Source organism: Panthera onca, chromosome D4, assembly GCF_046562875.1.
Source record: "Panthera onca isolate mPanOnc1 chromosome D4, mPanOnc1 haplotype 2, whole genome shotgun sequence".
In the NCBI taxonomy this organism is placed as follows: Eukaryota; Metazoa; Chordata; class Mammalia; order Carnivora; family Felidae; genus Panthera; species Panthera onca.
Genome location: NC_138351.1, coordinates 58,661,323 through 58,687,591, shown reverse-complemented (window position 1 = coordinate 58,687,591; position 26,269 = coordinate 58,661,323). Strand labels below are relative to the sequence as shown.

Here is a 26,269-nt window from a genome sequence, read left to right as displayed (position 1 = left end):
AGATTGCTGAGGTGGCTGTGTGCAGCTAGGTCTGGAAGGGGGCTGTTTGGCCTCTTTTGCCCAATGTAGAGTACATTTTAATGAGGCTGCTTTTTTGAATTGCATTGGTGCTGAGCCATTATAAAAAGCAGTGGAGATAAATTGTAGAATTGTAGAGAAGTAGAAAATGGAAGTCTGCTCACAGTAACAACTTGATAAAATTTGTGTTTCACTTTCTTGATTCCTTTTTTTTTAAATTGAAGTAAAGTTGACACACAGTGTTTCAGGTATATAACACAGTGATTTGACAAGTCTATATGTTACGCTTTGCTCATCACAAGTGTACCTATCCTACCATCTGTCACCATACAACACTATTACAATACCATTGACTATATTCCCTATGCTGTACTTTTCATCTCCATGACTTGTTCATTCCATAACTAGAAGCCTCTGCCTCTCACTCGCCGTTTACTCATTTTGCTCCCCCTACCCCACTCCCCTCTGGCAACTACCAGTTTGAGGAACTATGTCTTTCTGTATATCTTAGCCAGATAGACAAACATGAAGTGCCCATTAAGCACATGTGGAATACTGACTGGCAAGATACATGAAAATTAAAATTTATTATATGTTTATAAGATAAAGGGAGCAAAATAGTGGGTCAAAACTGTAAAATTGCTGATATTTGACTACTTTTGCCTATACAAAGGGCAGTTTCATACAGTTAAAACAAAAGACTCATTAGTGGGCTATTGATTTCTAAGTACATGCAGAGCTGAATACCAGTTTTGTTACTTTTTTAAAAACATACATTCTGTTTAAATGTATACGTTTTTAGAGCTGATGAGGAACCATAGCAATTATTTAGTTGCTCAGGCTTTTGCCCTAGCATAAACGACTGATGGATTGCGAGGAGAGACAATACAGAATCCTCATGGATTGATTACAACAGTGAATATTATAATGACTTTTTTGACATTTGCTATATTACAGTCCTCCTGTCAGGCGCCAGAGAGGAAGAAGGGATCGTCTGTCTCGACATAATTCCATTAGTCAAGATGAAAACTATCACCATCTCCCTTATGCACAGCAGCAAGCAATAGAGGAACCTCGAGCCTTCCACCCTCCGAATGTATCTCCCCGTCTGTTACACCCTGCTGCTCATCCACCCCAGCAAAATGCAGTAATGGTTGACATACACGATCAGGTATAGTAACAGAATGTCCAGGAAATACAGATGCTAAAAGTTGGTGGCAGTTTATTTGAGGTTGGTTTTTGTTGTACATTTGTTTTAATTTTACCTGAAAGGAAACGATCTTCCCTAAATTGAAGCTGTTTTAGATTCATTGATTCATTCTTAAGGATTGAAATTTAAATTCTACATAGCTGAAAAGAAAGTTGAACTTTAAAAAATGAGCAAGGTTATGAAAGCTCAGAATGGCTTCATGTAATAGTTGGTTTGAAATGACTGATGACAGGATTAATAGGAGATAGCAGACAGCTGGTGGTTTGAATACATATACCTATTTTCCTCTCCCTTCCAGTTTCTTCTGGAATAATTCAGTAGGAGAGACAGTTGGATGCATCTTGGCTTATAGGTTTACATGGGTCTCCAAAGAGATGACAGGTAGAAGGCTTCATTTCCTTTTGTTCCTGCCAGGAACTGAGGGACTAATTGAGAAGAGGGCTTGCCAGTCTTCAGAGCCTGCGAGTAAAGATCAGAATTGTTTATATTTCTGTGGAGTTTCTGAAGTCAAAAAAACACAAATCTAGATGTATTCTAATAAAGTTGCTGAATTTTCAGGATGAGGAAAAAATCAAGTTTATAGACAGGAGAAATTAACAAAGGAAAGAGACTCAGATTAGCATCCCTTTTTTTCATCTACACTAGAGTGTGGAAACAATGAAAAAATTGAAAGAAAATATGATCTCCCAGGCACCATCTTCTATCAGACTTGTTCTTCCCTTGTGTTAATGAAACAATTCAAAAAATTTATCATGCAATAAGAAGTTCTAAAAAGAAAACATTTTCTAGACCACATTCTTTGTGGTCATAATCTGATACAACTATAAATTATAAGTTTGAAAATTGATTTAAAAAATGACACTGAAATATTTGAGGCAGATTATAATTAAGGAAAATTAAAGGAAAAATCCTATCAAAGTCATATGCCTAGAACTGTTTTCTGAGAAAATTTTATAAACCTTCGTTATTTGTTTTAAAAATTGAAAATAAATGAACTAATTGCTTGAGTAATTAGGGGGGGAAAATAGAGTAAACCAAAAAGAATTGAGAAGAATAAATTACTAGGAAATACAATTAAAATTAATAATATGGAAATCTGTTTTGAAGCAGCACAAAGGAAACCCAGTCCTGGTGCTTTGAAAAATTGATAAGAATGGCAAGCACGTTGTGAGCTTGGGTAAGGAGAAGAGAACAAATACATAAATAAGAGTAGGATTGATAAAAAGATCTATATCCATACACATAGGAAACATTCAAAGAATTTTCTTCAACTGTAAAATAAAAACAACTATTTTATAAGGGATGTTGGAATAATTGAATTATTTTGATCACTTAAACTAGTACCAGTGATAAGTACTCCGGTATTAGCTTAATTAACTTTGTTGTTAGCTATTATAATGAAAGTCTATATATAACTCTGGGGCAACAGAAAATGTGAAGTTCCAAAGTTGAACCAACAATAATAGAAAATTTTGAATTACCACATAAGTGTGAAAGCTACTTAAAGATTTACCATTGAAGAAGTACAGTGACCAGATGGCTTCACAGATGATTTTTCTAATCTTTAAGGAACACTCATGTAATAATACACAAATGATTCTAGGCTTTTCTTAAGACCAGTTTTCTGATTACTTATGAAACCCACATCATTTTAATATCAAGAGTAAATAAAGATAATAAAGTAAATAAAAATAATAAAAATAAAATGGGGATTGCTATCTTTAGTTTCTGTAGAAACTATCCCCAAAGAACGGTAGAAGAAAACTCTCGAATACACAGATTTTTTTAAAAAAATTTTTTAATGTTTATTTAATTTTGAGAAAGAGAACACTAGCAGAGGAGGGGCAGAGACAGAGGGAGACACAGAATTCAAAGCAGGCCCTGAGCTGTTAGCACAGAGCTGGATGCGGGGCTCAAACTCACGAACCGCGAGATCATGACCTGAGCTGAGGTCAGATGCTCAACCGACTGAGCCACCCAGGCACCCCCACAGAAAGATTTTCTAAGTAGATGTTTAGAAATACAATCTAGCAATGTATCAAAAAGAATAACCTATGAATAAACAAGGTTTATTCCAAATAAGAGGATAGCTTAATATGAAAATATTCATATTACATCAACAAATAATAGGAGAAAATGATAGTGATTTTATCAGAAGATGTTGAAAAGTCAGTTAAAATTTAGTAAAGACTCTAATAAGATAGGACAAGAAGGAAATTACTTAAATATAATAAATAAAATTATCCTAATTTTATCCTAATTGGCCAGCAATGAATCAGCAACTAGCAGTGTTTGTTCTGTCCATTTTTATTTAATGTTAGTTCTACCAAATGTAATAAGATAATGTAGTAATGGATGTAAAGCAGTGAAAGAAATAATTGTATTTTTCTCCTCGTTGTGTAATTGTAGAAGAAAACACAAATACTAATTTGAAAGGATTTGATACATTGCTCAAATACAGATTATATGTACAGAAATCAGTAACTCTATGTCCATCAGTTGAATAGATAAAATATGGCATATCCATACAATGAAATATTCACTTAAATGTGTAGTGAAGTACTAATTCATGCTACACCATGGATTAACCTTGAAAACATGCTAAGTAAACCAGTCACAAAGGGCCACAATTATATGAAATGTCTAGAATAGGTAAGTCCATAGAAATAGATGAATTCTGTTCCCAGTATTATTATGGAAGCTAAACCAGGACAGAAGGCAAGAAAAAGAGTGTAAAAATAAGAACAAATAACACCATCACTATCTGCAGGTGGAATGATGATAATGCATAGAAAAATTGCAGAGCATCTTAGGTGAACATTAGAATTAAGAATTGAACAGATTGATAGGTTACAAAAACAGCTGTCAACAATCAGTTGTGTTTTTCTATACCAGAATCAAACATAATAAAAACTTGTAAAAAGATATTTTTATGCTAAACAACCCAGATTGTTTCAAGAGATAAGCTGTGGTGCTGAAGGTGAGGAAGGGTGATGCAAGTGGCAGTTACAAACTTAGAGGTCTTCTAATTAACTGCAATATGTAAACCATTTTTGGATTCTGATCCAAAAAAAGAAAAATGCGTTTAAAATTTTTGATATTGATGACACAATTGGAATTTTGAACTAGAATACTTTATTTTTAAGGGATATACCTTATTTTCCTAAGGGATGTTAATAATGCTACTGTGATTGTGTCTTCCAGGAATACGTACTAAAATATTTATTAAATGATGGATTCTTGGGATTTGCTTCAACAAAATACAGGAAAGGGAGAAGTTGATGGAAGTTGATGGGTTAATGGTTTTGGAGGCTAAGTGTTACATATAGGGGTTCATTACACTACTTTTGAGCATGTTTGAAATTCTCCATAATATTCAAGTAAAAAAGTTTCACTGAAAAGTCAAAATAGTATGCAGGAAGTTATGCAACAATCTTAGCAAAAGATGTTTAAGATTTCTATGTAGAAGATTATAAAACTTTGTTGGGGCAGTTTAAAGAACACTTATCTAAATACTGAAGGTTTGGCTTGAAAGATCCAATTTTGTAAAAACTGCTTGTTGTCAAAACTGACATGGAATAGATAAAAATAATGTAATGTCCAATAAATGTCCAGTAAGTTTTTGGTGTACCTTGGGCAGCTGATTCTGTAATTTCTATGGCATTTTATAAAGGACCTGGAATTACCTAGAGTGGGGAAAAGCAAACTACTGCTGGCTGTTTTTGTAGAGTTTTATTGAAATACAACTATGCTTGTTTATCATCTATGGCTGTTTTGTGCAGAGATTAAGATGCCCACAATCCTAAAATATTCACTTTCTGGCTCTTTCTGAAATAGTTGGCCTACTGACACTCTGGTCTGGTGATTCTCAAAGTATGTCCTAGATAATCTGGTGGGCAGAACATCACCTACACATTTGTTAGAAATGCAAATTTTCAGACTACCTTAGACGTTGTGATTCAGAAACTCTTGGTGTGGACCCAGCAACCTGTTTTAGGTGATTCTAATGCCAGAACACTAAATAGGCTAATGAAGTAGAACATAAAGCCCAGAAATAAACCCACACATTTGTGAATACTTGAATGATAAATGACTTCAACAAATGAGTTGGAAGAAGACAGAATTTTTAATAAATGATCCTGGGACAATTGGGTATCCAAATGAAAATATGAAACTGGATCCTTTATCACCTGCCATTCACAAAAGCAGTTCTGGGTAGATAAAGATGTAAATGTTAATGGCAAAACTATAAGCTTTTGAGAAAGTAATGTAGCAATAGCTTCATGATCTTAAAGTAGGGAAGGCTTTCTTAAGACATAGGAAGAGTACTAATCATACATAGAACTGTTGATATATGGTCAGAAATAAACTTAAACATTTATTTGTCACAGATGCTAAAGGAATTCAGGGAAGGAAAGGGAGGTCGGTCTTAGTAATGGTGTGGTAACAACTGGGTACAGTGCAGATCAATTTGAACCTTGACTCCTACTTAGTATCATACACAAAAATAAAGTTGGGTTCTAGATCTAAATGTGAAAGGTAAAAAATTAAGTAGTTAAAGGAGATTGCCTTCATAAGGTAGGCAAAGATTTCCTAAACAGGATATATAAATAGCCACTTAATAAAACCCCAACATGGTATATTTCATTAAAATAAAAAATTACTGCGTATCCAAAGATAGTATTTAAAAAGTGAAAAAGCAAGTCACTGCTTGGAAGAAAGTATTTGCAGTATTTTCATGGAAAAGGCTATGAACCAGAACATAAAAAGAGATTCAGTAAACATTTCCATGAAAATCAGATATGAATGCCTTTGAACATCATTTTTGACGGTTCTTTATCACTAAAGCAAAAAGACAAGTAAATAATTAGGTTGAATCTTTGATTGAACAGGTAGAATTGTATACATAGGAAAGTGATTTTTTAAATTCTGGAATTAAGTTGGATCAGATTATTAGTTTCAAAATACATAAAAATCTAACTTTTCTCATAGTGCTAACCAATTTATATGGAAATAGAAAAAAACCATTGACAATATAATTAAAACCTATAAACTTTAAAGGAGCTTTGAGGAATAAATTTTGTAAGAGTAATACATCTTTATGAAGGAAAGTAATTTCTTGAAGGACAGTACTATAGTATTGAATATGTGGCATAATATTCCAATGAAAAGCCTTAAAATAAAATTGTGTGTCCTTTATAAAATAACATAACCTTTAACACAGATTAATAGAAATTACATAAGAATAAATGTGTGAAAATGGCCAATAAAAAAAGTATGGTAATAAGAATTTGTCTTCCTAGGTACTAACTTTTCTAGTAAGGTACTATAACAGAAGCAGCACAAATTTGGCACAAAATATAAGTGGGAAGTTACTGAATGGAAAAAGATGGTATTTCCCTTTATAGAGAAAAAGGACATCTTAATAAATGAAACAAGTATTTCAAGAAAAAAGTAGCGCTTACCTCACACTATAAACAAAAACCGGTTTTAGTTGGAGTATAAATTAAATGTAAAAAATAAAGGTATCAGAAAATTTAGGAACTTATATGTATAACCTCATCAATAAAGGGAACTACAAAAGCTACACTTTGTGTCCAAGAAATATAAATTCATGGAAGATACACTTTAACCATTAAAAGGTTTATCAAAAGATAAAACATATGCTGGGAAAACAGTTTTATTAGACATGACAAGCAGTAGTTGTGTCTCTAAAAACAAACTATAAATGAATGTGACAGAAAACCTAATAGACAATGGGCAGCAAGTAAAGGATACAGTTTACAGAGCAAGTGCTGTTTTTGTTTTTTCATTCTTCAGGTAGGTAAGAACACTTGCAATGAAAGTACATCTACTTTGAGTGGAGGTGCTGGGAAATGGGCCCTATATAGACTATTAGGACTGTGGCTTACTCATCCTTTTGCAAAAAATTTAAAATTCACCCTTTACCCAGTAATCCCTCCAAAATAAATGAAACTACTAGTATGTAGGGATATGTTCAGTGATATTTTTTTTACAATTGTGTTTGTGTTGGCGAAAGAGTGAAAACAACTTGAATATCCCATTAGTATATTAATGGTAGGACTGTATTGAGTGAGTGTACTTGAAATATCTGGCTAGTATCAAAAACAATGAATTGACTTTAACTCCCTTGAAGAGATCTCTACAATACTAAATGAAAAAAGTAAGTTGCAGAGCAATATCTCATTTTTGTTAAGGAAAAGAAAATAAACATGACACCGATTTGTGGATAATCGTGTATATATATATTTGTGTGCTTATGGAGCTTCAGGTAGGATAGGAATAAGACTGGCCAAGAGAGAAGGAAATTATTTAACTTCTTTTATACTACTTTACATTGTTTTACTAGTTGGGTTTACATAAAAAATTTTTTTCGTATTGGATGTGGCTAGATATTAGAAGGTAGGAGCTTTCATGTTTCAAGTTTCCTCTAGAAAAGTTTATTCTGTAAAGGAGGCAAGAAGACTTAATACATCAAGTCATTATTTTCTTGGCCTTTTCAAGTCTTTTTGAGGGTAGAGTTGAATCCCAGTTCTCTGGTTTTCATATACTATTCTTGAAACAGCTTTCCTATATAATGACAAAGAATATTCTGGTTGAAGCTGTTGGAGAAGTATATTGTGGAAATCTATGTAACTGAGAAGGGAATCAATAAAGGCCCAGATTTAAATTTTTAGTAGTTGATGTTTTACCCAAATAGCTGAAGTTCTAAGGTTCTGTTTTTCTTTCCTGATAGCTCCATCAGGGCACTGTCCCTGTTTCTTACACGGTAACAACAGTGGCACCGCATGGGATTCCACTCTGCACAGGCCAGCACATCCCTGCTTGCAGTACCCAACAGGTCCCAGGATGCTCTGTGGTTTTCAGTGGACAGCACCTCCCTGTCTGTAGTGTGCCTCCTCCGGTAAGTCCGCAGCCCCTCTTTAGAATGGCTAAGTGTGTCGTGTAAGCAAACAGAATTGAAGAGACTGCCTTTTGTAAAAAGCTTTTCACTTCCAAGTAAAGGGCAATTTTATTGCCACAGAAGTCTCAAAGTATACTTATAATGACAGTTTAATAAAATTAGCTTTAAAACTTGATGTATTTTTACATTAACTAAATTTATACATATTTGAATATCCTGAAGATCAAAGCATGGTCCCTCATATATCAACATTGTTTATAATTAAACCTTGATAAAGGTTGAGTTGAGGGTACTAACATAGGATATTGAACTAGTTAGTTATAAAGTCTCACAGGCTTTACTGATCAACAGTAATAGTCTCAGCACTTACGGGATTCTAACAGGCACTTCGAGTGCTTGGTGTTACTTATTTAACACTAGAGGAAGCCCGCTGTAGTAAAAATGGTATCCCCATTTTCTAGGTGATGAAATTGAAAAATGTCCCAGAGACAATTAGTATGAGAGAACAGGGATTCACACCCACTTCTTTCTGCCTTTTAAGCTTATGTTTTATCCTTTATTCTACCAACCTCCAGTCCAACCTCCTTATTTCACCTCCTTATTTCACTGTAATCCAGAGGATTTAAATGACTGTCTAAGGTCTTCAAAGGAAAGCACTTTGCTGAATCTAAATATAATCCTAATATCCTTATTTCAATTTGAGATTAAAAGGAACACATAAACACCAACACTAGTTTAACTTATTTATCCCAAGCTAGGTTTGGTTTCTCAGTAAGAGATTATGGAGTCAGTGTACTGACTAAATTAGCAGACTAAAATTATGAGAGACATAACATAAAGCACTTAACTGTGAATCGGGCTCTTAATAAATATAAAAATTCTAGAAATAAAAACATTTCTCTAAGATTGTAAAGGAGAACTTCTTGGAAAGGAAAGCAGTAATACCTGCTACTTCTTCAGTCAAGTAGAGAGGGCTTCCTCTTCTGTGCAACACTTTTCACCCCATTTCATAGGACATTAGGTGTTTTGACTAATTTGTGAGAACTGTATAAAATACAGAATTAAGTACTAATTACCAGTATTTTACTAACAGATGAAAAAATACACTTGTTTCATTTTAATATAGGTTACTAAAACATTTTGGTATTTTGAGGGGGGTATGGCAATGATATTTCAATCTCAATGTATAGACTTTTAAAAAATTGTTACCACTGGTTATACATTCTGATACTTTTTAACAACAAATAACACTATCTTTTACAGATGCTTCAAGCATGTTCAGTTCAGCACTTACCAGTACCATATGCTGCGTTCCCACCCCTTATTTCTAGTGACCCATTTCTTTTACATCCTCCTCACCTTTCTCCCCATCATCCGCCTCATTTGCCGCCACCGGGCCAGTTTGTCCCTTTCCAGACACAGCAATCACGATCGGTAGGTATCTGCTCTTGTGTCTTTAATTTTCACAGAATGTGTAGAGACCCTAAGAGGCAGATTAATTTAGTAGATGTAATTTGTTACCATTTAAAAACTATAATTTAGATTCTTAAAAGAATCAGGGAATTCACAGACCTACAAAAAAATAACAAGCATATTTACCTACAATTAACTTGCTTTCTTGAATTTTCCTAGTTGTTTTTTTTTTTTTTTTTTTTTTTTTTCCTTAAAGGGTGGGGCTTGAATTCACCCTGAGATCAAGACCTGAGCTGAGTCAGACGCTTAACTGACTGAGCCATCTAGGAGCCCTTCTAGTTCTTTTATATGTGTTTTGTATAATTTAAATTTCTTCTCTCATATCAGCAGTCCTGCAGGAAGTAAATCTGAAGAAAAATTCAGTTCTGTTTTTTCCTTTTAAGTATTTCTGAAATAGAAAGTGAAAATATAAAATTGTTTATACTTGCCACAATAATTTTATTCATTTAGGCAAGTAAAGTAACTTTCTGACCCTCAATCTTTTTTTTTCTTAAGTCCTGTTTTTCTGTATTCTGATGAAAAGAAGATGAGATCGTCTGTTAACATAATTCTGTCTTGGGACTGGAATATAGCTAAGAGGCATATTTTGGAGGGTAGGGGGTTGGAGGAGGGATAAGCACTGTAGAAGAGGAAGGGAGGGCACAGGAAGAAGGTCCAGATATCTTTTGGACTGGCCAAATTGAGCATCTGAACCATCAGGCATGGGTAAAGATTTCAGCCCTGTGAAAGGAACTTGACAGTGTATTCTACAGAACCTAACCATCCTTTACCAAGGATTTATGCACCATGCTGGGTCTCAGGTAGAGGTGAACCTAATGGCTGCTCTCCTGAAAACTGTAGAAGCCAATTTTGACAGAAGTTTGGCTAATCCAAAAAGTTAGAACTACTTCTACAAGAAAAGCTTTTATTAGAATCAGGGCAGGATTGATGCCAAGATGTTTCTTAGTTTCCATTACCTGGGAATTCAAGGTTAAAACAAAATTTAGCCATCACTTATTCCTGGGTTTGGAATCCTTTAAAAGGTCCGGTCACATAATCAATTCAGAACTTAGGTTGTGTTATCACAGTGTCAGCCGTTGTAATTTCTCTCAACCATGCATAAGCTCCCACATTAAAGTGTAACCACTTATGTTTGAATAATGTATTGATACTGCCTAACTGCAAGGGGAAGTCAGAGTAACATTTAAGCATAAATGTTCATAGCAGCATTATTCCTAATAACCAAAAAGTGGAAAGAGTTCAAATGTCTCATCAGCTGATGCAGTGGATTATTTTTTTAACTATAAACAGGAATGAAGTACTGTTGTACTAAGTACAAGATGGATGAGCCTTGAAAACATTATGCTAAGTGACAGAAGCCAGATACAAAGGACACACATGATTTCACACATGTGAAATGTCCAGAACAGGCAAACTTTGGAAACAGAAGGTAGATTGGCAGTTGTCCAGGGCTTGGGGAGGACTGGAGAAATTGGGTAGTGGACTGCTTGATGGGCACAGGTCGGGGGTGGAGGGATGAAAATGCTATGGAATTAGGTAGTGGTGATGGTTACACAACTCTTGTGCATCTACCAAAATCTATTGAACTGTACTCCTTAGAGGGTCATTTCTATAGTATGTGAATTATACCTTAGTAAAGCTACTGTCAAGAAAAAAACATGCTCTGTGCTTTGATTTTGTACATTGTCTCAGTGTTCATAATACACTTTTGAAGTAGGCTATGAACATGTCAGTTCTGTAGATAATAAATAATGAGGTTCATGTTACATTATTTATATAAAAGTTACATGGCTGTTTAGTGACAACAACAAGGATCTGTCTGATGTATTAGAAATACAGCATCATGCCTGCTGAATTTTATCCCTTTTAGCCCTGGTTTTGCTTTATAAATATATACCCTATGTGGGACGCCTGGGTGGCTCAGTCAATTGAGCAGCTGACTCTTGATTTCAGCTCAGGTCATTATCTCACAGTTGGTGAGATCAAGCCCCGTGTTGGGCTCTGTGCTGACAGCGTGGAGCCTGCTTGGGATTCTGTCCCTCCCTCCCCCACTCATGTGTGCATGCTCTTTCTCTCTCTCTCAAACTTTAAAAATAGATAAATATATACTATGCTCAATTTCATCTCTTAAAGATTAAGTGCCTGAAAATTTTGTGAGTAGGTGAGTGTATATGACTAAAAAGTAATTTTAACTTTCATATGATTGACTTACCTTTTTTGTCTCTTTTTAAAGAGAAGTTTCAGATAATAAAAGAACTGTATGGGGGAGCCTGACTGGCTCAGTTGCTAGAGCACTTGACTCTTAATCTCAGGGTCATGAGTTCAAGCCCCACGTTGAGCGTGGAGCCTACTTCAAAAAAAAAAAGAAAGATACCTTTGTTTGGTTGGTTTTTTTAAATTTTTTTTTAATGTTTATTTATTTCTGAGACAGAGGGAGACAGAGGATGAGTGGGGAGGGGCACAGAGAGAGGGGGACACAGAATCCGAAGCAGGCTCCAGGCTCCGAGCTGTCAGCACAGAGCCCAACACAGGGCTCGAATTCACAGACCGTGAGGTCATGACCTGAGCCGAAGTCGGACGCTCAACCAACTGAGCCACCCAGGCGCCCCAAAGAAAGATATCTTTGAATGGATAGTGGAAATGTTTAATGACGTGTTTCAGAAAGTGTCTTATTGAAATCCAATTAAAGACAGGAAGATACTACAGTCTGTTCACATGTATGAATTTAGATTGATATAAACATGAAGAAATAAATGGCCTTAAAAGTGTTTTGTGGGTAGTTAGTTTTTATTATTATAAAACACTCTCTAAACACTAGGTATCTAATATACTGGAAGTATGTTAATATATTAGTTTGCGTTTTTCCTCCCTCAGCCTCTGCAAAGGATAGAAAATGAAGTGGAACTCTTAGGAGAACATCTTCCAGTAGGAGGTTTTACTTACCCTCCATCGGCCCATCCCCCAACATTACCTCCATCAGCTCCCTTGCAGTTCCTAACCCATGATCCTTTGCATCAGGAGGTGTCCTTTGGAGTAGTAAGTTTTCATTCATTGTTATTAATTTATTACTTGCTTGGATAACTTACGCCTAACTTTTATGTTTTAAACTAGTTGTGTCTGTGTTAACATTTAAGACGTAGGAAATGTGACTTAAAGAACTTTGTAGATATTTTGGTTTCTTTGGGTTTTTTTTTTTTTTTTTTTTTAACTTTGTTGGTTTTTTAAGAAAAGAGACTGTTTGACAGATTAAATAGTTGCAAAGGTGGAATGATCTTAAATTGTTTTAACATTTTCCCCTTACAGCCTTATCCTCCGTTTATGCCTCGGAGGCTCACAGGACGTAGTAGATATCGATCCCAGCAGCCAATACCACCTCCCCCTTATCATCCCAGCTTACTACCATATGTGTTGTAAGTTCTGTTTTTCTCATTTTAATGAATTCTGAATTTTTACACCCTTGAGAGTTTATTTTATGAAATGAATATCTTCTCTGTGATTTATAATTTAGGCTGTGTTAGATATTAGGTTTTTTTTTTTTTAACGTTTATTCATGTTTTTAGAGATAGAGACAGAGCATGAGCAGGGGAGGGGCAGAGAGAGAGGGAGACACAGAATCTGAAGCAGGCTCCAGGATCTAAGCTGTCAGCGCAGAGCCTGACACGGGGCTCGAACTCATGAACTGCGAGATCATGACCTGAGCTGAACTCGGACGCTTAACCAACTGAGCCACCCAGGCACCCCCAGATATTAGTTTTTATTTAATGTTGAGTGGTTGGGGTGGGGGACCATTTAAAGGTGAACTAAAGAGAAGAGCCAAGGACAAGGGAGAAGTGGGAGAGGAAGAAATTTGTGAGCCAGAAAATAGGTTTAACAAATCAAAAGGTAGAAAAATTGACAGTTTTTGCCTCTTACGCAGCTGTCATCACTTGTCACCTTTGATTATCCAGCTTTCGATGCTGCTGCTTTTCTCAAGGGAAGAGAGAAAAGTTATCTATGCTTTGGAAATATTGTTAGGATTACATTTGTAACATACACCCGTGGGTTAAACGTGATAGCTCTTTTTTTCTCTCTCATGGAATGAAGTTCAGAAGTAGGCAATTCAGGGATTGTTTGTTACCCCATAACTGAGGAATGGTTCTACCATCTTCAAAATTTTATGGCTTTCTCTATGTGATTAAAGATGGTTCCTCAAGTTCTAGCCATTACATCTATACTCCAGCTAGTAAAAATGAAAATGGATCTCTCTGCCCACCTCTCAAGGCTACTTCCTAGAAGTTGCATGTCTTGTACTCCTGCCTACATCCCATTGGCTAGAATTTAGTCTTGTGCCTATAATTAATTTCTAAGAAGGGTAGGAAATGTTTTGTACAGAGGGCCATGCGCCAATGTCACACTATTTTGATAATTATAGCTTTATTATAAGTCTTAAAATCAGACAGTATCAGAACTTGGTTCTTAAAATGATTTAAAGTCTTGAATGATCCATACAAAGTTTAAAATCAGCTAGGTTTCTACTAAAGCATAGCTTGCTGGGATTTTGGTGTAGGGACTGCATGAAATCTGTAAATCAGTTTTGGAAGAGAATTGACATCTTCTAGTCCACTCAACAGTATATTTCTTTATTTGTTCATTTAAAAAAAATTTTTCCCAGCAGTGTTTTTAGTTTTTAATTGTATAGGTCTTGTACATGTTTTATTAAACTAATCCCTAATATTTCATATTTTTTATGCTATTCTGAATGGTATTTTTAAAATGTCAGTTTTTGTTTATTGCTAGCAAAGTCCATTTCATTAAAATTGCCACTGAGTAACACTGACCGTTCTTTATCCCTGTAGCATTAGCCTTGTTCTTCCCACCTGTTCATTGAAGTGATGTACCAGTGTATCAATGCTAGTTTTGATTATTTCACTGCAGATCAATGCTTCCAGTGCCACCTGCAGTGGGCCCAACTTTCAGCTTTGAATTGGATGTGGAAGATGGAGAAGTAGAAAATTATGAGGTTAGTAGGTGAACTGTGAGTTTGTTTGCATAGTATTATACACAAAAGAAGTATTTTTTTACTCATTCACTCATTCATCTAATTAAACATGTATTAGATAAATCGTCGTACATTTCACAATACAAATATATAAAAAAGTGGTTAGCATCCTTAAGGATATTTCTACATGTACCACACAGCTGTGATAATGAGATAGACTTTGGTCCTGTATTAGAATTATATATAATTCCTTTGAGAGAATGTACATGAGAAAGCAGTGAATTATGATTGGATATTCTGAAAAGATTTTGTGGAAGCACAGTTGTTTAACCTGGCTCCTGAAGGATGGGAAGGCTGCTTTATGTGTGAGATTGAGGTAGGAAAGTGCTGGATATTCTTGAGGAACAACATTGGTGACTAAAGTGAATATTGCGGGAGGAAGGTGCCTCCCAGGTGCCTCATATTATTGGAGGTTAGGAAGAGGAGGTGCAGTTTAGGGGTTGGAAGGCAGCTTTGTATTGTTGAATGTGAGCGACAGTGTCACTTTGTTTTGATACTGCTAGTTCTCTTTCTCACTCCATCCTCACTCAGTCTCTATTTGGACACTGTGAATAGAAGCTAGAGACAGGGAAGAGACACATACATACACACACATACACAATCTTAAAACACCTTTAGTTTGGTTTTTTTTTTTTGGTTTTTGTTTTGTTTTTAACACATGTGAAAGAGATCAGGCCAGGTGGTATAATATTCTGTAGTTTTCAAAATGGTATTGTGTCATTTTCTTTCTATATATATAGTCACACTGCCCTGACCTTTGGATTTCATTTCCATTTAATTTTTTTAGTATTTTATTTACTTTTGAGAGAGAGAGGGAGGGAGTAGGGGGTATAGAGAATCCCAAGCAGGCTCCGCGTTGACAGCAGAGAGCCTGATGCAGGGGTCAAACCCAGGAACTGTGGGATCATGACCTGAGCCAAAGTCAGATGCTTAATTGACTGAGCCACCCAGGTACCCCTCCATTTCCAGATTTCTAGAGAGAGAAAGGGGCTGTAAAGATTTTCTGGTTTTGTTTCTACACTGATGACTTTAGTTTTCTGCAAAGGAGTTAGTTGTCCTTTAGGCATTCTGTACTAAAAGGAAGTCATAAGTCATGTCGCCAAAAAAGACAGCTCTTGATTAAATGATCATGTACCCATTAATGAAAAAAACCGTGATATACTATCCCAGTGTAAGAAAAATATTTTTATTTGGCATTACCTTTCTAAACTATATTTTAGGTTAAATATGTTTGATCTTCTGCAGTCATACTTTAATCCAGTCAAGAATTTTTTGCTTTTCTTGTTTTGACCTAAAATCCAGTTTAGAAAGGTATTCCAGTGCCAAATAAAAAAATACTTTTGCATTCTTGCCTAAGTGCCTTTACTCCCTTTGTCCTTCTGCCTAAGAACTTTCCTCCTCCTCCACATTTAAAACTTAGCCATCTTTTAAGACCCAGCTAAAAATACTACGTCTATGAAAGGCATTTCTAGTCCATTTCCAGATCCAAATGAGTTTCTCCCTCCTTTTTGTTCTTAAAGTTCTTACGAAACCATGCGTACTGGAGCGCCTGGGTGGCTCAGTCAGTTAAGTGTCCAACTTCAGCTCAGTTCATGATCTCACGGTTCAAGAGTTTGAGTCCCGCCTTGGGCTCTGCACTGACAGTGTGGAACCTCCTTGGGATTCTCCCTCTCTGCCCTTCCCCCACTTATGTGTACATGCTCTCCCTCTCTCCTTTCCTCCCTCCCTTTGTCTCTCCCTGTCCGTCTCCCTCTCTCCTAAAAAAGTAAGTAAACCTAAAAACAAAAAGAAAGCCATGCAGACTTGTCATGTTCTGCCTTCAGGTGTCTTGCTTGCTAGATCATATAAATTCATTGAAGACTTGATTATCATAGCCTCCACCCAGTAAGGGCTTAATGATCATACTTTATTGAATATAGTTGTCTTAAGTTGTTTTCATTGACCCAAGTGTCCTGTAGTATAAAACAGTTAATACCAGCTATATTCTAAATTTTATGTGCTAATTGTAATCAGCATCAATTAAATTTAACAATTTGCTATCTAGCATTTTAAAAGGACTTAGGGGCATGCATGGTGAAGGAGGAGCAATTTATTTAGATGACCCAATTCTCCAAATAAAGCTGTATCGAAAACAGCATTGTGGCTTCAAATATCACAGCATTAATTATTGAGATTTTGGGAAGTTGATTCTATTCCTCTCATTGTCCATCATCATTTCATTGTTATACATTCTCTGTGTATACCCTGTGGTAGCCTAAGAAAGAGGGGAAAGCAGCATACGAAAGACTGGAAAATTGTAGAATAAAGCAAAATGAGTAATTAGAACCAATGAAAACTGGGAGAAAGGAGGTACTGTTGTAAAATCAGTAAGTGTAATAGCAGCCATATATTGAAACATAACAACTGTCTTAAAATCCATGAGTTCTTAGTGATGACTTCAAAAAATAAAAGAAAAAAACTCATTGGCCTACCCTTTTCTATTTAAATTATGCTACTGAGTACAGTTTCATATGGGGCAGTTGCTCAATATTAGTAATATTTCATCTAATAAATTAAGAAAATGATAGAATATTACCATTTTGCCATCTTTAATGGATTAATGGTCCTAGGCATGATGAGCCTAATGGGAATAGTTGAAGCCACCAATTTATAGGAAGTACAAGGAACAGGAAAACACAAATCTTGGGTAGGTAGGTTCAGTCAGCAAAAATCAGACTGTGAATTTGTACAAGCCATTGACCCGGTTTGTTCAACAGAACAAACAGTATCTAAAAAAAGATACTAGAGACCTGTCAAACAGTGGTAAGGTACGGATTGATTTGGATCCTGATTTGAACAACTATTTTTAAAAGTGTTTTCGGAAATAATTGAAACAATCAGAGATGCTTAACATTTAAGGGATTGTTAATTTTTTAGGTGTGATGTTACTGTGATTATATTCTTTTAAAACTTCTTTTACTTTTGAAAATGGTGAGTCTCAACTTGAGGACAGTTTTACTCCACCCTGGCCCCCAGGGTATTTAGCAACATCTGGAGACAGTATTGGTGTGCTGTTACTAGCATCCAGCAGCTGGAGGCTGGGGGCTGCTACTAAATATCCCACAATACACAAGGACAGCCTCCCTCCCCCCCCCCCCCCCCCCGACCACCACCAATGAAATTTTGTCCAGCTCAAAATGTCAGAAGGGCTGAAGTTGACAGACTGTTTTAAAGATATACACAGAACTATTTTATCAATGAAATACAATATTTTACTTTTGTTTCAAAATAATCTGGGATTTAGGAGTGGACAGTACTAGGTGAAATTAGCCATGAATTGTTGAGTCTGGGTAATTGGCATGTGGAAGTTCATTATGCTGTTTTCTACTAGTGTATGTATTAAAAATTTTCCATATTAATGATAGGGTTGCGGTTTTTTGTTGTAGGGGTTTTCGATTATTGAAATAGAAAACTTAGAGATTAAAATTTTTACTCCTTTTGCCCCCTTTCTAGGCCCTCTTAAACCTGGCAGAGCGACTGGGAGAGGCTAAGCCTCGAGGACTGACTAAAGCAGATATCGAACAGCTTCCTTCTTATCGGTTCAATCCTAATAACCACCAGTCAGAGCAGACTTTGTAAGTACATTTTGCCGACATCACTCTATGTGAAATTTCCTTTTTTACCTTTATAAAATAAAAACTTGAAAGTCAAAGATAACTTGATAAATAGTCTCTATTGCATACCCTAGGCCTGTTCCGTATGGTAGCCACTAGTCATGTGTGGCTGTTTAAAATTTTAAAGTTAAGTTTATTGCACTAGCTAGTGATACTGTGTTGGAAGATGTTCAACATTTCTGTCTCAGAAAGTTTTGTTGGACAGTGCTGTTCTGTATTTTGAGGTTGCCTAGAAATTGTTTTTGATTATTTTATTATTAAAAAAATTTTTTTTAATGTTTATTTTTTTTCTTGAGAGAGAGAGTGCAAACAGGGGATGGGCAGAGAGAGAGGAAGATGCACAGAATCCAAAGCAGGCTCCAGGCTCTGAGCTGTCAGCACAAAGCCCGATGTGGGGCTTGAACTCATGAACCCCGAGATCATGACCTGAGCCAAAGTCGGATGCTTAACCAACTGAGCCACCAGGCACTCCACTTTTATTTTTTTAATGTTTATTTTTGAGACAGAGAGAGAGAGAGTGGGGGAGGGAGAGAGAGGAGGAGACACAGAATCTGAGCTGTCAGCACAGAGCCTGACGTGGGGCTCAAACCCACAAATCATGAGATCACGACCTGAGCTGAAGTCAGACGCTTAACCAACTGAGCCACACAGGCACCCCTAGAATAGTTTATGTAAGATTGAAGAGTCTCATACATGTAAAGATTGAGGTTTTTACCTAAACACTCTGCTTATTATTATCTTTAATAACAACTTTATGGAGATATAATTCACATTTAAAGTGTACAGTTTGGGAGTGCCTGGGTAGCTCAGTCAGTTAAGTGCCCAACTCTTCATTTCAGCTTGGGTCATGATCTCACGGTTCATGGGTTCGAGTCTTGCATTGGACTCCGTGCTAACATCGCGGAGCTTGCTTAGGATTCCCTCTCTACCCTTCCCCTGCTCGCTCTCTTATCCCTCTCTCAAAATAAGTAAATATTAAAAATATTTGTTTAATTAAATAAAATAAACTTTAAAAATAAAATTTTCGTGATCTCTCAGTAGAGCAAAGCACTCTTACTAAATGTCTTAAGGTTATGATTATTTCAGGGTATTGATAGATTACTTTGTCTTAAAATTTAAATGACATTTTGAAAAGTGAGATGGTAAATGGTGTTGTAGGCTTCAGTAGTCATAACAAAATAGGAAACCACTTGGTTTTATGGTTAAATGATCTTTTTGCTTTTTTTAGGTGTGTAGTATGCATGTGTGATTTTGAGTCAAGGCAGCTACTTAGAGTTTTACCCTGTAACCACGAGTTCCATGCCAAGTGTGTCGACAAATGGCTTAAGGTAAAGAGATGGTATCTGTGAAGAGAGTAACATTGAATTCTTTTTTACTGACTGTAGTTTTAAATCCATTGCTTGTGGAGGGTGGGTAAGGGGACAAAATTTTAAATGATTTCTGTGAATGAAGAGAAAACATCAGTAAAAATTAACTACAGTCATTAATGTGGGAGTAACTTGAAAATGAGTTATCTGTCCTTGGTCATCAGTGTTTCCTTTCTCATGGTGTGTGGGGACAAGGCCTGAACTTGACGGGCCATTTTTCTCTTAAGAGTTTACAGGTGGACCTCACTGGAGCTCCTTTGTCAGAGATTTACTTGGGAAATAAACCTCTAGTGCTTCTTACTTAATTCTGATCATTTTTTCTTTTGTAGATCTGAAAAACCCAAAGGACACAAGTTCTATATTTTATAATAGTAGAATGAAAATATGATGCAGTAAAATAATTTAAAGATGATCAACTGTTTTTTTGTTTGTTTTGGTTTTGGTTTGGTTTTTTTTGAGCATTCTGATTAGGAGATAATACCACTGGGTTAGAGAAGTTTACAGTTTGGTGAGGAAGACAGAGAAGTTAAAATAGAATCAGTCTTTTCTCTGTGAGCACAGATTAAGGGTGCCCAGTTTAGCCCAAACCGAACCCTGAAGGCAAAGGGTCTTAACTTTTCAGAAGAAGAAAGTATTTTATGTACTCACAACCCTGTCATGTGGGAACAGAGACTGACCCAAAAATGACAGATTCCGTATGGCTGATAGCGAGAGTGGCGAGAGAAGAGCCGTTCAAAGCTAAGGCCAGTGAGTGACCGGCTTATGAGTGTGAGGGAGTGTGGACTTGATCCCAGAAACAGTGTGGAAGGCTGTGCTTGAGATTGTGTTTTAGAAAGACAACTGGCCACTGTTCGGGGACCAGAAAGGGAGAGATCTTTCTGAGAAATGGGGAGATGGAATAATGGGTCCTGGGCTAGCCAGAGAACAAGTTCTGGCAATTGGATGAAAAGAGGAGGACTGATTCGAGAACTGTCAAAATGTAGAAATGGGAATATTTGATGAATGATGGGTGTGGAACGTAGAGCAGGTAATGCTTAGGTTTCTGCCTTTGGCAACTCGAAAAATGGTGGTGCCATTTGTTGAGATGGAGTTTTAAGCTAGTTATTAAATCTGAACTGGTGATAGGTAATCTTGTTGGTGTGATAAAACAGACCTATTAGGAAAATCCTCAGCTACTAAGTCTGAGTTGATGGTGTATTTTTTTTTTAAGAAAGATTAAATGATTACTTTGTACCTTTTTAAAGGAATAAAGAATATAAAAACTATATGGGAGGTAAAAATAGTTTATTGCTTTTGATGTATTTCATTGTGTGACTCACAATTCGGACAAGTTTTTTTCTCTTTTATGTTTTAGGCAAATCGTACTTGCCCAATTTGCCGAGCTGATGCTTCAGAAGTGCATCGGGATTCAGAATGACCAACCTAAGAGCACAAGTTTAGTTTGGGTGTTCCTCATCACATGTATATACGGACTATCCATTGAACTTAATCTGTGTGGCTTCCAGCCCTCCCTTTACCAAAAGGGTCAATGGACCTTTCTTTGCACTGTGTGACTTAATCAACTATAAAAGCTTACAATTAGTCTTCACAATTATGGGATTGTTATACTAACCGTGTGATTGGAACTCCAAAGACTTTTTCTTTAGCTTAATTTTGTGTGTGCACTAACATTCCCTGGTTTTTGTGTGATCATTCCGAGTGTTGCTGCAAGATTACAGTGGACGTGATCTTTTAGCATGTGCTTTTATAAAAAGTGGTAGCTCCAGATGATATAGCAATCTACCTTATATAGAGCCTTCAGAAACTGTGAGTGGAAATGAATGCAGCGTGTGACTGTTGGTGATAAATGTATCTGTGTGAGAGAGAGAGTGTGCGCAACTACTTGTGTGAGGGCATGGTCGCTAACGTGTGTCTGAGATCCTATCTACCAGCATGTACCAAGAATGTGTGTGTAGTTTTAATTATGCTGCAATGTATAATCTGGTGTGTTATTTAAACAGCACTAGTACTGTACACTGGTTTTTTCCCTTGTGTTTGCTGTTGCACACTGATTGCTAAGGGTGCATCAATGATAAGCATTGAATACTCCATCCCCTTCCCTCCCAGTGAATGGAATGAGAAAAGCCTTCTTCCTTTGCTTCAGGCAGCTGTCACCTTCTCTTCGTCGGTGGTCCCAAGTGGGTCACTTAAGAAAAAAAGTGTAACAGATTCTCACTCCATGAACCTGATTTTTTGATTCTGTTGTGGGAAAAAATTTTGTACTCTCCAACTTGCTGTTTCCAAAAAGAAGGTGCAATATCATACATCATCAGTTAGCAATATTAGCATTTCAATCAGTGATTTGAATGTTGATGGTTTGTTTTTTTCCTTTACATTTCCAGTAAGCTTCTTACAGGAAGCACCTGTGATTTTTTTTTTTTTTTAATGTTTAGATTTGTAGTCTATTCTGAAGATATTTGAGTAATATATTTCTAAGAATACCGCTCGTCCCACGAAGTCTCACCTCCTTTACTTCCACCAGAACAAAATTTGTTAACTAATTCAGCTTGACTTCTGATATGTTCTTTGTTAAGCTCTCATAGGCAACTAAAATATTTTAAGAAAACTCTATTTCTGTTCGTATTGATTCACCTGCCAACCTCCAATTCTGAAAGTTGTCTAGTAGTGCTTCTCCTGGAAACCCTCATTTCCAGGATGGGTCAAGCGCTGTGACAGCTTGAATTCTTAGACCTGATGTGCTTTGATGTTTTATTGCTTTTAAAAATTTTTTTTTGTTTGAGAAAAATTTAATATAACAGGTCCAGAATACTTGCAGTATAAATGAAGATTTGATTTTTGTATAAAAAATAATGCTGTAAAACAGGAATTGACCTTCATTTAGTCGATCTGAAATACATAGCTGTGTGGGTTTTGTTTTTTTTTTTTTTTTTTTTTATAGGTTCATTGAGCATCATTTAGATTGTTTAAAGTCATTTTTCCAGCAATGTTTCGATTCCTCTCCTTCTGTTGTATTCAGCATTGTCTGCCTCTTCCTGCAGTTGGTGTCATTGCTTTGTTCGCAGTAGCACAAGCTGCATAATCCCAGTCAGGACTGTGAGGACTCTCCGCCAGCCTCACTCAGCTCTCAGCTGGCTCTGTGTCAGTTTTCTCCTCAGACAGTGTTAACGACTTGTTACTGCCATGCTACTTGCCTTCCCTTGAAGTCTCCATAGACTCATCCCAGCTTAGAGTTCAGTAAAGTCAATTCACACAGAAGCACAATTTTGCCCTTTTCCAGACACTGTTGCCTCTATCTAGTCATACAAATAGGATTTTGCACACTTTGTTTGCCCCTGTATTTGTCAGTGCATCAGAAATACATCTCAACAGTAGTAAAGTGCACGTTACTTTTAACTCATTGGGACACTCCCCACCTGTTCCTGATGAATAAAAAGTGTGTTAAAGACCAAAATTATTGGCATAATAATCAGCTACATTACAAATCACGTATAGTTTAATCTTTTTTTTAATTAAAAAATCATGTTGAAAATGGCAAAAGCCCATCTTATACATAGACTCTTTTATATAGCTGCAAAAAATTTATATCTGTACAGATCTAACATAACACTACTACACTCAGTATTCATTTTATTGAAGCATGCAAGTAAAGCACTTTTTCTAATTTATATAGATACCTAATTAACAAGGCACATTGTACTAATGACTAGGAAAAGTAGCCTTTCCTCCCCTCCCTCTGACGATGAATTCTTGTCATACAATCCCTTGTCCAGCAAATTTTTGAGAGGCATTTGGCAACTTAGGAGGCAGCAGGGTCTATTTTGGTAAAATCCTGGATTGTCGCCCTCTTGTGACTGATCTCTCTTTGGGAATGTCTTTCTGTGCATGGGGCCCTTAGAGATGTGTACAGACTTGCTTATTAGGTGGGTAGTGCGGATTAGGAGCATATGTGCATGTGCTCTGAACCAGCTCACGCCAGCCACGGTGAGCGCCTGTGTGGCGACCAGAAGAGAAGGAACAGTTGATTCATGCCCGGCTGTTGCCACCTTGAGCGATGCGCCAGGTAGCAGGCAGATGTTGGTTTGTTGCCTTCTTCCTCTTTTCTCCTAAAACGATATTGGCTTTACCATCTTAACTCTGCTGTGGGGTTTCGTTTTGTTTTGCATGAATAATCATCTTGAAATTTTTTTTAACTCTCTCCCCCCCACCCCCACCCGCCCCAAAAGAACAAAACAAAAAACAAGTCAAGGCCTCCAGGTATCAAGATCTCATTAGGATTTTCTGTCCTGAATTTTTTTTTTTTTTTTTTTTTTTTGAGCAAAATCTGGAAAATGTGAACACATATTTAGATTTTATACACTCTCTGAAACGTGATTTATTAAGATTCTTAAATTTGGGCCTCTTACAGTATTTTGAATGAGATCTACCAACTCACTTAAAGAGAATATTTTTCACAGATATCTTTAGGCCTTCATTAGAAAGCTATTTTCCCCCCTGTTGGTACATTTGGTTACCTCATTTTGCTGTTTGTTTCAGATTATGAAAGCTTACAGGGGTGTTTTTTGGAATCATTTGCTGAGTCATTTCCTGAAATCATATTCCATTGTATCAGTTAACATAGTTTTAAATGTACGTATTATAAATACCTGTAACCAAATCATTTGAAGGCTTGATAAATTTTTAACAAAGTTTGTACATTTTTTATGAAAGTTACTAGTAATGCTTTACTAAGTAGTGCAATGAATTTTTATTTTTAATCCCTGTGCCCAATTTTGGAGTTGAGAGGGTTGTTGGTAATAAATGTATGATGTACACTTAAAACATTTTTTTGTGGTTCATGTTTGTGTTGTGGAAGGGGTAGGGTTGTGTGTGCCTGGAGGGAGGGTGGTAGCAGGATTCCAGCAGGAAGATAGAGCTGCTGAGCTACTAGCAGCCAGATCTCATTTTTAGACTATAATTCAGATTTTGTTTCTGCATTTGTGTAGACGTCTTAGAAACTCAAAAACAACTAGCATTACAACACGTAGAACATAATTCTATCTTCTAAAAAGCCAAGAAGATAGCTGAACGTAGCCACACATGTGGCCTAAACTCACCGAACAGTAGGGCTACATAAGTAGGTAACTAGATTTCTTTCTTTATATGTTGACCATAAGATGCAGGAAAGAAGATTACAGTAGGTAACCAGGCAAAATTGTCCACATTAGCTACAGCTTACATCCAACTTCTTATCAGCATGATAGGGAAAGAGGAGCCTCTTTCATTTTCCGTACATGTTTGTGTAATTCCTTTCCTTTCACTAAAAAGGAAGAAAATAAGAGTAATCTACTTCCGTGTACATGCTGACTGTGTTACTTGAGAAGGAAAGTAGACACAAGATACAAAAACTTGAGGCGAAATAATCCCACTTCCTTCCGTTCCCTCTTTCAGGAAGCATTCGTTCTTTGGCTTAATTAAGGAAGGATGATGCCCTCTGCCCGCTCCAGTAGTTAACTGGTAGAGGCATTCAGTAAAGTGACCAAGTCCTGATTGTTTCTCTCTTGTATCCAGCATATTTGAAAGAATGTTTGTGTTGGACTTTGAATGCCTCAAGAAACCCAAAGCTGGTGCTGTCTTACGGCAGAGGCATTTTCTACTCAGTAAATACCAGTGCGCTCTCTTGTGACTCCTTACCTGCAGTGAAGGCAGGAAAGCCCATGCAGCTATTTGAGCCTTTGTAATGTGGAGAGTCCAAATTGAGATGTGCTGTAAATTTATACACTGGATTTCAAAGACTTGGTGTGAGAAAACATAAAGTGTCTCATTAATTTTTATACAAATCTGAAGGCCTTATAAGCATAGGTCCTGTGGGAGCATTTAAAAGCCAGCTCTCTTTTCCTCTGCCATGGTGATGGCAGCTCTGAGTTCTGAGTCACTACATGGGAAAGAGCTCTCCTAGAAGAAGCCTCGGGACTCAGATTTTCTGTGAGCAATAGAGGCCCTTAAACAAGGTGTGAAATGTGGACTCTTATCAGGACTTCATCTTTGCCGATTTATTTCCCCCTTTTACAAATCTTTTACATCTTAAATTCTTAACTATGCTTGACACTACTAAACCACTATTAAACTGGTGTTTAAATGTGTCAGTTAAACATCACTGGATACAATTACTTCTTAACAAATCATAAGACCTGATTTGTACCAAAGGAAAAAATTCTTGTGAGAGTCTGGTCAGATCACTGCAAGTGTTTGGGGTCTCTTGGATATTTCACATAGACTGCTGTCCAATACAGATGTAATGAGCCATATGTAATTAAAGGTTTTTTAGTGGCCGCATTAAAAAGTCAAAGGAAACAGTTGAAATATTTTTAATATATTCTGTCTAACCTACCCCAAATATCTCAGCATGTGATTAGTATAAAGATTAATGAGACATTTTACGTTTTCTCATACCAAGTCTTTGAAATCCAGTGTATAAATTTACAGTACATCTCAATTTGGACTCTCCACATTTCAAATGCTCAGATAGTTATCTGTGGATGGTAGCCATTATGTTAGGATCTAGATAGCTGGCCTACATAACCTTCAAGAGCAAAGTTTTTCTTGTCA

General features: G+C 36.5%; 1 protein-coding gene across 6 annotated transcripts in view; it reads left to right on the top strand.

Annotated features, from left to right (window-relative positions):
• RNF38 (ring finger protein 38) overlaps positions 1-23,996 on the top strand; it is a 128,879-nt gene extending 104,883 nt beyond the window's left edge. For 5 of the 6 annotated variants that reach the window (XM_060609316.3, XM_060609312.3, XM_060609311.3 and 2 more), the window contains 9 exons: positions 976-1,189; positions 7,986-8,153; positions 9,417-9,587; positions 12,480-12,662; positions 12,930-13,036; positions 14,541-14,625; positions 18,157-18,278; positions 19,546-19,645; positions 21,039-23,996. In XM_060609316.3, the coding sequence (XP_060465299.2) occupies positions 976-1,189; positions 7,986-8,153; positions 9,417-9,587; positions 12,480-12,662; positions 12,930-13,036; positions 14,541-14,625; positions 18,157-18,278; positions 19,546-19,645; positions 21,039-21,101 (1,213 nt within the window). In that variant the 3' untranslated portion in view covers positions 21,102-23,996. The remainder of the gene's footprint in view (positions 1-975; positions 1,190-7,985; positions 8,154-9,416; positions 9,588-12,479; positions 12,663-12,929; positions 13,037-14,540; positions 14,626-18,156; positions 18,279-19,545; positions 19,646-21,038) is intronic. The other variant, XM_060609310.3, reaches the window with a different exon arrangement.
• Positions 23,997-26,269: the final 2,273 nt, after the last annotated feature.